At 25.3% G+C, this 16,728-nt stretch overlaps 1 protein-coding gene across 1 annotated transcript in view; it reads right to left on the bottom strand.

Moving 5' to 3' along the window:
• The window catches only part of LOC111632390 (diacylglycerol kinase delta-like), a 127,480-nt gene extending 110,960 nt beyond the window's left edge, over positions 1-16,520 (bottom strand). Inside the window, exon 1 of the mRNA XM_023376805.1 lies at positions 16,334-16,520. Coding sequence (XP_023232573.1) covers positions 16,334-16,474 — 141 coding nt within the window. The 5' untranslated portion in view covers positions 16,475-16,520. The remainder of the gene's footprint in view (positions 1-16,333) is intronic.
• Positions 16,521-16,728: the final 208 nt, after the last annotated feature.

Genomic DNA, 16,728 nt, shown 5'->3' on the forward strand with positions numbered 1-16,728 from the left:
TCTATATGTGAACCAAAAAATCTAAATGCGATTTTATCAATTGCTGAATTATTTAACCAAATAATATTAATATGCCGCTTGTGTTGATTTTTATGCACATTGTTACGTAAATTTTAATTTTTTTTCTTTTCTAAAGAAAAGTTTTAGTCGAAACATTGAAAATAAAATAAATTTAGCTTTATCATTTGTTAAACTTTTTCAAAGAATCGAATAGTAGTTACGGAAACAGTGCTAGGAAAGGCTGGTTAATGATAACAGAGTACACCAAACCTGAAAGAGCAGTATGTTGACGTAACTAATTATATCCTGTATCACAAACTTTTAATGTGATTATGAAGTTAGAGTAATGTTTACAGTAATGAGCATCATAAAATATCCACATATATACTAAAAATTTCATTTAAATTAATAATATTTTGTATGTTACATATAAAAAATATCCATCAAATAAAATTTAGAATAATGCGATTGTATTCATTAAATTTACGTTTAAATAGGTCAGGTAAACTATTGAATTTTTCTTCAATTGTATAAGATCTGAAACAGATCCACATAAAATATAAAATCAACGAAACTTATAAAATTAAATTTGTCTTTCGTTAAATATTTATATTAAAATATTTTGTTTGGTTATATCGATAAAAGTGACCATGCACTACACATACACTTACACATATATCAGAAAATAAATTCAAAAAAATTCAATATTAGTAATTAATTTTTTCAAAAAGAAAAAAATCGTGAAACAAAAATACTAATGATAACGTGAATGTATTCAGTTCCGAGAAAATCGGAAATTTTAGTAGAATACCGTAAAAAATCCGTTAATAGAAATAATTGATAGAATTTTTTTAAAAAAAACTCTCTATCGATGAATTAAAATACTGTAAATCCATTTTTAGATATGGAAAAGCAATTTATAATAATTGTATATAGGTGCGCTTAGAGGTGCAATCTATAACGTTTCTTATTATTATTTACGAAGTCTACGTGTAATGATAATATCCAAAAATTTATAATTCACTCACTTATTAAGAAAATGTAATTAAAAATTGTTTTACTACATCTTAAAATAACGTATTTCTTTCATTTCGAAATCAAATTTTAAATAAATATATGATTATTATTATATCATTTTTACGCATTTTTTAATTAAAGCAAGTTAGAGGTTACTCTTAATTGTATATTTAATATAATCTTAAATTAATTGCTAATTATCAAAATTAAAAATCTGTATTTTAAAACAGTTTATTAGCAATTAAAGTTCATTTTTAAAAATTAAATTTATTTTTGTTGTTAATATTCAAACGAATCAAAACAACGCAATATTTGAGGCTAATATAATGTATAAAATATAAACACATATATAATATTATTAATAGAATATATGGCAAATATATATTTCATACGTATATACTAAAAAGACGAACAAAAAAAATTCAGTTTCTAATGTACGGAATGAATGAATAAATGATGATAATTTTACGAAGGAATAAAAAGTAATTAAGTTATTTATTATTTAATATCAAAGATATCCATTCGCCGTTTAAGTACAATAAAAATAGCCNAAAATCGTGAAACAAAAATACTAATGATAACGTGAATGTATTCAGTTCCGAGAAAATCGGAAATTTTAGTAGAATACCGTAAAAAATCCGTTAATAGAAATAATTGATAGAATTTTTTTAAAAAAAACTCTCTATCGATGAATTAAAATACTGTAAATCCATTTTTAGATATGGAAAAGCAATTTATAATAATTGTATATAGGTGCGCTTAGAGGTGCAATCTATAACGTTTCTTATTATTATTTACGAAGTCTACGTGTAATGATAATATCCAAAAATTTATAATTCACTCACTTATTAAGAAAATGTAATTAAAAATTGTTTTACTACATCTTAAAATAACGTATTTCTTTCATTTCGAAATCAAATTTTAAATAAATATATGATTATTATTATATCATTTTTACGCATTTTTTAATTAAAGNATTTAAAAAAATCGATCAAATATTACCATCCTCAGTCAGTTCATCAAATGGAAATTCATTTAAAATGAATTTCCATTTGATAAACTAGCTAACGGTAAGAATAAAAATGAAGAATAATAGCGATAACGAAATGAAAATAAAGAAACTGAAATTAAGATTTATGTAAATTCTTTAAAAATAAAACATGCTTTTGAAGCCTTCGTATCATCTAATATATCAAATTGATTACATACTAAAAAGCATTTTCTTCTATTAATGATAATTTGTAAAATTAAAAGAAGGAAATAGAAAATGGCATTTAATTCATATTTCACAATTACTAGTAAGTTATAATTATAAACACAAACAACAAATGTAAGTGATTAATCTTATCGGGGAGAGAAATTTTTTTAATGGAAACAGTATTTTGTAATTATTTTTATTTATTTATTTTTTGTTTTAGAACTGTTTTAAAAGTTATAAAATAATTTTATTTTAAAATTTTCTAATAACTGATTTTGTATAAAATCTATAGGACTGATTTCTTTTCATATTTCATCTTTTTTTTACCGTTTCTTTTCCAGTACAATTTAAATGCATCGATCCACGCAAGTTATTTTTATGGGATAATTTTTCTTTTATCTCTCTCCAAAAGAAGAATATTTTAAAAATATTAATAATCAGATTATATTAAATTCTGTTAAATTTTATATCTTAATTTTTAAAGAAATTTATGAATTTCAAATTATATTTTCAAACAAACGTTTAGTTGAATTTTGGCGCTGTTATTAAGTATTAAATTGTTACTTTCTAATAAAATTAGAAGTTCACTTATTAGTATAATGTCCATTTTTTTTCTTTTAATAAAAATCTATTGATCTTAACATCTAATAAGATGAATAGATTATTTTCTAGGCTCTATCAAAATATATGAACAGGACCTACATTTTGAAAAATAGGTTAAATTGATGGATTTGCGACTGAATTATTTTCGTGCTTATCGATTTCTTTTTGGAAACAAACAAAAATTTCCCAACTTCGTAAAACAGACGTCTATCTTGACTGACTTTAAAAATTTCAATTTTTGGCAAAAAGAATACTTAAAAAACTACGAAATTAAATATTTACGTTTGTTATTACATTGACTTATATTTACTGAAAAGTTATACAACTTTAGAATAATTCACTTAAATAGGAAAGTAATTTTTTTTATTGCAAACATTAAATCAAACACGTTCTATTAAGACAAAAAATGTTCACAGACAGAAAATTATACTTGTTATGTTCCTATACTGTATTCTAATATTAAATTATACAACATTTTTATATTTTAGATAAGTTATAAAATTATTATAATCAATTGAATTCAATAATAATAGTTTCAATAAATTCATTATTAAAAGTTTTAAGTATGAAAATTGAGGAAAATCATTTGTATCAGAAATAGCCAAATATTACTTATTTATATGATATTTAAAAATTCTGATTTATTGCGCTTTTTTCATTGTTATTTAAGAAAATCTTCCTTATCATTAACAATTTCATATAGCTTTATCAAGAATTTTGTCTGACTAATTATATTATACTATTAAATCCAAATTAATCCAAAATTATATCTGATATTTTCTCATTGATTATAAACTAGAGTCAGTATATTATTTATCACTTTCAACGAGAATTAATATGGTATTAATTTTTTATTACAAACTATTTTATTTAAATTATCTAATCTTCGAAAAACTAAAAGTAAAATTCCCGTAATCTTCAGTGCTATTTAGTAATATTAGAAACTATAATTTCTCTAGGGATTTTCAAAATTTGTTTCACAACATATCCAAATAGCCTTCAGAGTATGCTTCAGAGATCACACAAAACCGTAAATTGAATTAAAACCTCTAATTCTCTATGATGCTTTGGTCCTAAATTCATCTGATAATCCAATATTATTCAATGATTTAATTTTTGTTTAATTATAAGATTAACTGTAGTTGATCGTTTTAATAAATTCTTATGTGTTCTTACCTCCATCTGATCCACTGTGGGCTTTATCCACAATTTAATCAGCCAATACAACTGATTAATAATAAACAAAGCCAGTTACAACTTCACACGACAAATCATGATCGATTTTAATCGGATTCGAATCAGATCGCTGAAAGTAGCAAACGCCTAATATTATGTATTTAATTCCATTTGATCTAAAATTTAAGTTTTTTATACATAAGTTTTATATAAATGAATTATTAGAACTTAATATTAAAGGAAAAATTTCCACATACAGTTTGACAAAATTTTTAACCCTTTCATTCAATTGAAAAATGATTAAGAACTTCAGAATTTAGTATTACGATTTTGAACGTTTTTCGATAAAATATGCTTCATTGTAAATATGTCAATGGGCTTTAGTTTGCATATGTAATTCTTTTAAAATACATATTAAAACAGCCGCTTTTATCTTGAACAACGTAGCACTTGCTTTACGAAACAAGTTTCACAAGTTCATTATTTAAAATATGATGCCAGATTGTAGCATAGAAAATTGTATGGTAGCGATTTGGGTTTGACATTTCTCCCTTCTTGTTTAAAATTGTAATGGAAAATATAAACAAAAATAAAACAATTTTATAAACTATATATATTGAAATATAGAGCATAATTGATTGTTTTTTGAATCTCTATCATCCTTTCTCGATTATGAATAAAATCCAATAGTAAATAATATGAAAGCAGTCGTCAATAAAATAAATATCAGAAATATAATTTGTTGTGGTTACACCATATAAATCTGATCTATTTTTATATAATAAGGAAATGATTATTATTCAGAACTGGATTCTTTCAAATAGTAAAATAATTCCTTGTGATGCAGCTTAAATTTAATCGGAATCAATATTAGTCAAAATATCATAAAGGAGCTTCTTGTCTGAAATAATTGTTGAAAATAATATCTCAAATACTATAGTAGCGATAACAGAGTAGAGAGGTTGAGGCAGACGTTTTAAACGTGTAAACGTGTAGGTCGGACGTTCGGTGCCGCTTTCCCGTAAGCCTAGAAGTTTGACGATGGTGTTTGGAATGTCGAGCGTGATTCCACCGACTATCCAAACACCATTGTCAAACTTTTAGGCTTACGGGAAAGCGGCGCCGAACGTCCGACCTACACGTTTACACGTTTAAAACGTCTGCCTCAACCTCTCTAATATCTCACTGCTACTGGTAACATTAAAATGACACTTCTACCATCAGAATGCAACTTTATTATTGGTAACGTCAAAATAATGTTATTAACCTTATAGTATTTTTAATTGCATTCGATTTGATTCTTCTTTTGAAGTATCAACGCATGACGTACATTGTACAAGCCTCAAGGTTTTATTTATTACGATCGGCTTAACTTACAAAGAAATCAAGAAGCATGGATAAAGGATGGAAATTGATATTCCAATCCAAACTATCCATAAAATAAGAAGTCGAGACTGATCCTCAACGTGGTAGAACTTACTGAGAGATAATCCGAGCGACTATTTTTACTTACTTATGAAGCCGCAAGGTTAGAATAATTTACAAAATATTTTAAATTTATGTATTTATATAGACCGTATAGAATTGGTTCCATTTTGTATACTATTAAAAATCTAAAAATAACTAAGGAAAGAAATTAAAGGAATCGAACTCAAAACAGTCCTATAGTAATCTGTGCTATGCCATCCCTAAGGTTACTACAGAATGGCACTTATGTCTCAGGTAATACAAGCAGATCCCTTTACATATTCTTTTTCAAAGCTGATTCTGAAGTACACTAGTACAAATATTGTGTTAAAGATGCAGTATTTCGTTCATCAAGTATACAGTACTTTCTTCGCTTAAACACATCTAAAATCGCGAAATTGAAGTTGTTAGATTCTATTACAAATCTTTAAGAATTTCTATGTCAACTTTCAAAAAACAAAGAATGCAATGCTTGTGTTTACAAGCTAAAATTATATGGAGAAAAAGTCAATTATAATTTGGATTAAGATATCTGGAAGATAGTAATATCAGTGGTAATGCAAGTACAAATATTTGAGAAATCAATTCGAGAATAGCTTGCATAAACAAATTAATGCATTTTATTTATTCAGTTTTTCTGAAATAATTATTATCTTTTTAATTTATTTATAATAGCTGTGGAAGTTTGAAGATCTATGATGATTTCAAGCTAAAATATTATCTAATTTACAAAATAACAACTTTTGTGAATAAAATAAAATTATACATATAATTATCTTAAAAAGCTTATTTTTGAAGATTCTTCATATACTCTGTATATCTAATATATAAATAAGAAAGTTTGTTAGTTTTTGTTAGTTTGTTCTTTATACATTTCGACACGGTTTGAGCAAATGCAATGAAATTGTTCAAGGACCATCCTTTCATCCAGGAGGTCACCGACTACTTTTGGTCTAATTACCCCCACCCGCAAAGGCCCCCTTTCTGTCTGACCAGCGGGATGATGGCATTTGAATAAGAAAATTACTTAATACAAAGTTACCAGTTAGCACAAAATACGTTTTTAGGCGTTTTCGAGGGTGCAGAGTTTAAATATTTGGTCCATTTTTCGCGAAATTTAATTGGTTGGCCGATTATCATTTCATATTTGGCTAAGAATGGTAGTTAGAATTAACAATATAAAAAAATTCGGACGTTTTGAATTTCAACAGATTTTTTTTTAAATAAAAAGAGGAGCGGAGGGAAAAGCGAGATGATGATTAAAAACGTCCGATTTTTTTTTAATATTGTTAACTCTAATATATGTATAAATATATTATAATATTTCAGAAAATGTCTGTAATTATTAAAAAATTAGCAATTAGTGTGTTGCTGTTTTTTAATAGAACAATTTGATGTCAAATTTGTTAAGTGATACCATAAATTATTACGGAAATAAGTAAAATATTAATTGGAAATTATGGCAATTAAAACTGATTCTGTATTAGAAAGTTTTATCGTTAATGTCATATCATTGAGAAAATAATCTAAACGTATACAAAAGTATAGAATTTGATATTCTTCAATGGATTTAAAATAAATTTTTAAAACTTTTGCAGTACATAAGTAATTATGGCAAACATCCATTTTGTGTTTAGGGGAGATCGGGGCAAGATCGGCATGTTAAGCTTTACTTAAATTTTGTGTAATAAATACTGCTGTAAACTGAAAAAAAAGCTTTGCATATTGTCTATTGGAATGTTACCTTACTATAGAACTGGTTAAAATCAGTTTGGAAATAAAAATAATTAAAATAATTACAACTTTACAAGAAGAGAGAAATTGACGAAGTTGCCCCGGGTATAGGGGCAAGATCGGCAACTTCTCTCTTTTTGTAAAGTTGTAATTATTTTAATTATTTTTATTAAAGTTGCCCCTGGTATAGGGGCAACAGTAATGGGGCAAGATAGGCACGTATATAAAATTATGTTATTAACAATGTATAAGTTGGAATTCACTATTAAAACAAAGAAATACAAATCCAACACCCATTTAATATTATTACAACGAAATGCAAGTTCAAAGACATATATACATGAATAACAAATGCAAACATGTTTTCATTTATCATCTGTTTGATTTTTATCCTTTGCTTCTAATGTGGCTTTATGTTGCCGATCTTACCCCGCTAGTCATGATTTCGAAACATTAAGTACAACCCTGAGAACAGAATGCCAAGCCACGATCTGGCCACGTGAATAAGTTGAAGTTACATCCTTCTAACAGGAAAAGTAACTTTCGTTATCATGGAATTATAACAAAACCTGCCAATTCAATATAAATGGAAAAAAAATATTATATGGAATTGAACGAAAATGAAAATTTGCTTGATAATTCAACTACGCTTGTTGGAGAACAATAAAAACACTACACTCAACAAGCCACCAATAAAACTCAACTGCCTAACCTATAACCAAAGTCTCCTTTTAATTTGTTTTTTAAAAAAAGCGCTTGACAAACTTGCCCCGCATGCCGAAGTTGCCCCGATCTCCCCTATTAGCTTCATTAAATATTTTTGCAAACGTATACTTTAAGCCTATTTAATTTTGGTCATTTCTTACGTTATATCGCCAATTATCATTGATCGTTTATCTACAGATTATTTATGTTTAAAAATATATATATTTAATTATTTACGTATTCTGTTTCTTTCTTAGAACGTAGAAAATTCATGTATCTTTGAATTTTTATATTTTTCTCCTGAAAAATAAAATAAAAATAATTAAATAATCTTTGAAAAATAACCTGAAATAGAAGAGATATTTGTCATCTTATCGTGCAATCTTCTCATGCATAGTTAGTCATAATAATAATTGTACCATTATAAATTTAACAAATCAACAACATATTGCAATATTTCTATTTTAAATAGTGACTTTACTCCAGCAATGATATATAAAATACCAATTTATGAAATTCTTATGTAATTACTGACTACACTATGATTATATATCGTTTTTTTAAATTAAAAAAAAAACAATGAAATATAATGATCTTAAATTCGAAAGAATTTTAAAATCAGAAATAAAACAATTAAAAATAATTCTGGATTTCTCAAATAATACTGGAATTTTCTGAATGGACTATGAAATTCACTGAATAGTTAAATATAAAAATCGAAATTACATAAAATATGCAATTTTTCGATTATGTACAGTACAAATATTCTACATTTGTGATTTCAATAGAAATACTGTATATAGGAGAATTTTTTAAATTTTCTGTTATACAGTATTCTTAATTGTTATATATTTTTTTATATTATATATAACTATAAAAATATTTATTACATTTTTGTACAAGATTTCCAATTAGACTAATATGAACATGTTATCATCATTACATTAACACACTAATATTTTAACTCGTAAAAAATAAAACGTAAGAGAATTAACATTTTCGCCTCCTCGCATTCTTATCTCATTTCCTCAAAAATCATTAAATTAAGTCAAATAAATTTAAAAGTCATTAAAAATAATATTTAATATATAAACAATTTTAGATATTAATACATAAATGTATATGAAGAATTTTTATACATTTATATAAATTAGTTTAGTCTCTGTTATGTATGTTAGTGTAGTCTGTATAATAATACCTTCAATATAATTTAAAATTTAACAAAACTAAACAAAAAATGTTCTCGAATAAAATTTCACACATTAAATTACATAAAAAAGATTAAGCAATTATGAAGATACATATCAAAAACAAGAATTTAAACTGTCAGAAGAATCAAAATAATTAAAGTTAGTTCCTGGAATTTTCTAAATACAGTAAGAACTTTCAGTTAATGGTTCTATAGGAAAGCTAAATATAAAAATCGAAGAGCTATAAAATATAATTTTTTTTATTATTTACAAATATTTTGCAATTACGATTTGCATAATAATGTCACATTTCTTTAAGAAAGATTTTTTTTCTGTTCCTTTTTGTCAGATAAAAGATCCCTTTTGTTACATATTAATAAATCGTTACATTTTGTTTAAACACATTCTTATACTTCAGTATTAAAAAAATCGCCCAGTTACTATTTTTATGTCAAATGAAGTTTTATGATCTAAACCAGCGGCGGGCAACCTACGGCCCGCAGAATAATATATAATCGTATAATTAGGTTTATAGTAACTTTTTATTATACAGCAATTCTTTGTGTTGTCCGATATATATAGGCCTATAGATTATATATGTGTGTACTGTACATCCTCCTTTACGACCGTTTTTGCCTCTTTTTCAATCAAGTGGTCGATCGCGATAAAATTGTTGACCACTCCGGCTATAAGTTGTAAGAACCTAGAAAATTTGCCTCCCATACATGCACCTTCGCATTTTATTTGGCCCGCTATTTAAAAAGGTTTGCCACCCCTGAACTAAAGCAGTGAAAATCTAGATATTCTTGTACCCGAGACAAATATAGAAATTCGCACCGGGTGCAAAATTTACTAAGAAATTATGATTTATATACAATTTTAAGAAATATCAAATTTCCTCTATTTTAGTACCGATTAAAATCAATAATTTTAATTGACACATTTTCTAATTCACTTATAATTATATATATATATATATAATCTTATAGTCGCGAATTATCATCTAAATCTAAAAACAAAATTTAAAATTATTATTTAGATTAAAAATTCGATTTTCCATCACAATAACAATTTTTATTAGAATTAAGTTACTTTTTAAATTACAAGAATGTTTTATAAACGAAGTTAAAAGTAATCTGTTATCACAATTCTATATCATATACTATAATTTAACTCTCAAGTTTAATAATTTTAATATTTTAAATAACTATTTCTAATATAATTTAATATTAAAAATCATACTCAGAAAAAAATTACTTTATTAAAGAATCGTTATTAAATCCTTTTTGTTTGTAATAATAAGGAAATGCAATAAGGAAACCCTTATGTTTAGAAGAGATATCTTCGAATATGCTTTAACAGATTAAAGTGTGTTATTTTTAGGGCATCTAAGATAACGTATAACGTATAGCCAAGAATAAATTTAGTTGACTCAAATATATATTAAAAAGCAATACGATTAAAAAATGAAAGCGATTCAACTACTATCTGCAATGATAAATATTAATTATCATCTATTTTTAAGAAAAATTTCATTACTATACAACTAAAAATAATTCCTTATACATTTTAAAGCAATAGTTTTAAATATATTTAACACAAATACATATTTTATAACCGTATTTGTTTTAATCGATTTGAATGAAATAAGAGTTCAGTCAAATTTCCAAGCTAATCGAAAATAAATAAATAAATATATATATATATATATATATTGAACTATAAAATATAAAAGTTAATTTTTAATTATACGTCATTAATATAGATTCTATGTCATACAGATTTCTCGAAGGAAACGAATTTTAACTCGTGTTCGTTGCTCTACTACTTGAAAAAGATATATAATTAAACAGTTCATACTCTTTTAATTGTAAGCAATGCAAGTTTTCATATGAAGAGCTTGCCTTCTAAAATTATTTTAAGGAAAAATAATTTCAGTCAATTTTATTTTAAAGAAAAATAGACCTGTTTAAATCACTACACCGTAAAATGTATATATTTTCATATTTAGACTTAACTATTTATAATTATAACAGTAATTGTTGTTGCAGCCTCCTTTTATCTCGTAAACCTGTAGTTAATCACAATGTCCTCCCGAATATAATCATTGCGGAAGCGACGCAATGCGAGAGGCAAAATACAATGAAGCCGAAGTTTAAAACACCGGAAGCTAATATCTACTTGTAACGGCTTATGTTAAAAAGCAGACTATAAAATGAAGTTACGGTAGAATAATTTTTCATTTCATCAATTCATTTGTATATCAAAAATTAAAAAGTTTAATGAAATATAATAGTTAATATCTCAATCAGATAAAAAAAAATAATAATTTTTTATTATTTGAAAAATAAAAGAATTTAAGTTTAACTGATTTATTTTCTAGATACTAATTACTTCTTGCAATGCATATCTGAATAATAAACTTTTTAATCAAATAATATCAGTTGAATATAAATGATTTTGATCAGATATGCAATAGTTTATTATATAAAAGAAGATAAATATATTAATCCGATTTTACAATATATATAAATATTACGTTAAGACGTTTTATACTAAAAAGTGCATTGTTGTAAATTATATATAGCCTACGAAATATAAATATTTATTTTTAACACATTAAAAAATGCAAATAATTTATTTTATTGTAAAAATAAAACGTGTGTTCTAAAATAAAGCTTGGAATAAAGTCATAATGGAAATTTAAAAACCGCAACTTTTCTTTATAACACTTTTTGAAAAAGTACATCCGGGTTTTTTGTAATAAATCCGGGTGTTTTCCCAATCGTTTCGAAACTATACACACAGTGATACTGAAAATGATCCTGGCAACGAAATAAAATAGATTAACAGATGTCGTCATAATTTAGCAGAAGGACAACACCCACATATATTTCGAAAATTAAAATGCATACAAAGACAAATCTATATCTTTTGTTTTTAGCTTTCGTTCTTCTAATGAAAAATTACTGTCGAAGATTCGCAAGTAGGATATGGAAAAGCAAACAATTCCGTGATCCGAACTGTTCATCTCATTGATCGCATTCGTGATTAAGTGACATCCGCTGTATTTCCCACGTCTGAAGTTCTTATTAGTTTGATAAGACAGGTGTTCGAATAAAACACTACAGGTTTACGGAAATTACAGAAATGATCTAAGTAAAACATTTTTAATGGAGATATCTAATAAATTATAGATTAAATTGAAAAGTGTCTATGACGGATGCCCGGTCGCTATGACGACAGGAAAATGTTAAGATGAAAATAAGTTTCTTCTTCTTAAGAAGAAAAAGTCAACGAACTTGAAAATTAATCCGTAAAAAGCTGAAGTTTGAAAGCTGACGTATGAAATTATCTAGCAATAAAACTAAAAAACAAAAATATTATTTTTATTCTCTACTTCTTATCATTTAATTTTATTATCAATTAATAATTTAAATTTTTTTAAATAATAAAAACACGAAAAAAATTGCTACAAGATCCATATAATATGATTAATCATAAATAACCAAAATGTTAATTTTAAAGTAAATATTTATTCTTCAAATTTCAATTTTTAATTGTTTCTACCGTATCAATAACCGCATCAAAATTTATTTTATAAAAAATTTTTAAAGGTGAATTCTAAAATAAAGGAAAATATATATATAATTTATTTATAACAAACGTTTCATATTTGTTATAGTAGTTTTTCTAATATAATTATAATGCTGTAATTACATGCACTATTGAAGTGTACCAATTAGAAAACTTAATTTTATACAAATTATCATATTTTTATAATATTAATCACGAAAAACACAATAAACTACAAATAAAAAGCTAAACAGATTATTATTATTTTATATTTATTTATTTTTAATTTTTGAAAACAAGTTTACCTCACACTAAGAATTTATAAAGCAAAATTAAAATTTAACACATTCTAAACATTTTATAAATATATTTCAAAACTACTTTTTACTAAAAAGTCATCAATTACTTTTTATTATAAATAGAAATATATAGCATTTGAAAATAATACGTCCAGTACTTTAATATTTTGAAACATTATGCAATATTTGAAAAAGTTAGAAATATTCGAGTAGAAATCAGTCCAAAACTTTTATGAAAAACATAAAAATTCGATCTCACATTTTCTCCGCAAGTGTTTAAAACATGCAGCCGCCGAATCGCGATATGGAGTAAATCGAATCGAAATGACAGTTTTACAAATCAAAATACCAAGAGTCTGTCAATATTTCAAGAATTATGTAATATATACTTCATTTAACATACTGTAATTAATTAGATAAATTTTACTCGCGTTATCGACATCATTTCTCTGAGAAAATTGCAGAATCTTTGCATGCATTAAACTTTAGACAAAATTTAGTAACGATTTTTTTTTTTTTTCTTTAAAATAAATTTGCGAGAAGAAATGTAAAAGTTATTTAAACAGATTATTTTTTTAGAAAATACTTTTATGAAAAAAAAAGTTAAAATGTTATTTATTAGTGTAATATTTACTTTTAAATTTTGATTTATATTCACTTAGAAAATTATTTTGCAAATGTCTTATTACATCCGATAATTAATTTCGTGACTAAATAATAATTCATTTACAATTCTTAATTTTTAATGAGAAATATATTTTAAAATGAGAATTAATTATAAATAAAAATTATTAATGTGAATATGCATTTAGGAAATAGATGGAAATTGATTCAACACAAAATTATTTCTAATATTGAATTAAAATGTGAAATAATTTGATGTTATATGGATGTTTAGGATAGTGTGCAATAAAAATAATAATGTTATTTTGAAAAATTTTATTTTAGTTTTTACAATTCTCTGCCGAAATTAAAATCCTTAAGTTAGTCATAATAAATAAAAGATAAGTAATTACAATAAACAAGTGGAATTCTCGAAAATGTAAATGATCACCAAAATAATTCGTCCGAATGTAATCTTGGAAAAAATTTTTCATTACAATTCGTATTTCCTTTTCAGATTTTTGTATACATAAGATCGATAGTAATTTTACATATAAAAAGAGAGAAAGAAGTTAAAGAAAACAAAAATTACGTAGATTTATTCATGATTTTTCACTGTAGTTTTAACAAATTCCTATTCTCCTATTATTGCTGCTTTTTAAAACTGAATTTAAAGTAAATGTTATGATTTCACAATGAAATTTGAGACAAACTTTTCTGATTAGCTTTTAAATCTCTTATAAAAAAAAATTATATATTTTTTATTCCAACTTATAATCGTCAAGACTTTTTATTTGCTCTAAATAGATCAAAATAGCAAAAGATGTATCAATCATAATACTTTCTAATGCTTGAAACGCCTACGAGGTCAACTCATGTGACGTCACAAAATTGAGGGTTTGGGATGAATTAAAATTAGCAAGCATTAAGACGAAGGACGATTGCTTTCTCTTTTTGGTTTCGCAGTCAGCGTTATCGTGATGTCATCCAACTTTTTTCCCCGATATAATTATCGAGTGCACCGTGAGAAACTTTATACTATGTATATTTATCTAACAAACGTTTTTAATTACAATAACCTCTATATAATTCTATATAATTGTGTTTGTTTTATTATTACTACTATACTTGCGAAATTTCTATCGCGTAAAATAGCAAACAATAATTATCATTCTTAACCATCTAATCCTGTAGAGAGTGACATTCTCATTTACACTTTAGATGCAAGTAATCGCCTATCATCCGAAGAGATTAGAGAACTATTTAAAGTAAACAAAGATGTTATCAATGCAATATCTACTTTTAAATTCCCGATAAGTGTTTTCTTTTTTAACTTCCATTAAAATTTAAACAATATTTGAATAGGAAAAAAAAAAGATTGTCTCTTATTTCCTGTACAAAATAGCACACAGTAGATGTGTAACGTCATTCGATTCTAGATTAAAACTTACATCACTTAACTTTTTGCTTTCACTGCTTTTGCTTTTCTTTTTTTTTTTATGACATTACTAACATTTCCTTTTAAAAACGTATCAAGAGGTTCATATAATTATAATACATGTATAGTTTTTCACTTACTTCATTTTATTATATAAATAAATGACAAATTAATTAGTGATATGGAATTCGTAATTTATTCAAAATAATTTTCTTAAAGTAAAAAAAAAACTCATCTAGATTTATACATTTTTAAATGTATAATAATAAGATTTATGAATTCATGTTAGGAACCCTGAAAATCTCGAGAATATTACTTTGAAGGGGGGCAGCAGAACTGCCAGAAGGAGTGCCACACATCAGTTGTTCTGATAGCTCTTGCATTAACATGAATTTATTGTTCAACTCCGTTGAATTTAAATTCGCTACAAAACAATCGCATGTAGTTTATCACCGATAAATTACACAGACACATTATATAAATAAAATTTTATGTTATAACTAAATTATATAACTATCGTAGAATAATTTCACGTTCCAATTAATGTATTCGAAAATAAATTCTTATTTCTATACAATTTTCTAATTTGCATTCTATTAAGAAATAATTCCTTCATTTGTCATTAAGCTTTCCTAATCGACCACTTATTCGCGTATTCAATACTCGTATCAATCGTTTACTATCAGTTAACTGATTAATTAATTAAAAATTTCCTCCGGGGAATATAATACGTGTTTTAAAAGATTTTATTAATAATAATATTATCGCAAATTTTGACACGACATTTAAATACTTCATCAGAAACTACTCTCATAAAATATTCATCAAATAATTATATTTATGCAATAGAAATAACGAATGGGCGATATCTGTTTGCAAATTTATTAAGTTGTGTTGGAACACAAATTATCTTGATTCCTGCTTTCATCACTTACCGACGCTCCGCACATCCTCCAATAATGACGCGTGCCAACTCCGAGAATAAAAATCCACCACAGGAGCATTAGGATGCATATTAATTCTAACGCAATGTGTTTTTATATGAGCGAAATATACGTGTATATTACTGTACCAATAAAGTTATGTCAATGTTATATATATATATATATATAATTATTTGTTATTTATATCAATATGCACTTTTAAACGAACATTTCTTAAAAACTATCGATAGCCGAGCGTAATTAGAACTGTTAGCTTGACTTAAAATGAATTGCAAGCGAAAGAAAACGGATATAAATACACGGTATACGGGAGTGCAGACGATTCAAATCGTTGTTTGACATGCCACTTTCTAACAAATTATTACAAAATATATACTACTTACTCCATTCTTAATGGCTTTCGAGGTAGATATCCTTCTATGGAATGATTTTGTTTCGCCTTCACTTTCAGAAGATTCGTCAGAACCTTGATCTGATCCCGTTTTTTCTGACATGCTTCCTGTACACCCGACTCCGGCCGCCATCTTCCATCTCTGCCGTCAAATGACACCAGACGGCGTATGTATACCGAGTACTTGTCGTCTGCTTCACATTGTACCGGAAATAGAAAAATTTTTCCGGTGATTAGATTTTTTTAAATTGAAAGAAAAAAATTTCATATTATATATTAAATTAATAATCGTTAAAGTAATGAACTAATTTGAAAAATATATATATTATAATTGCAAATAAAATAATAATAGTAATAATAATAATAATAATAATAATAATATATATA

The sequence above is a fragment of the Centruroides sculpturatus genome, unplaced genomic scaffold, assembly GCF_000671375.1.
Source record: "Centruroides sculpturatus isolate CEXI.00-Female unplaced genomic scaffold, Cexi_2.0 scaffold715, whole genome shotgun sequence".
Taxonomy (NCBI): Eukaryota; Metazoa; Arthropoda; class Arachnida; order Scorpiones; family Buthidae; genus Centruroides; species Centruroides sculpturatus.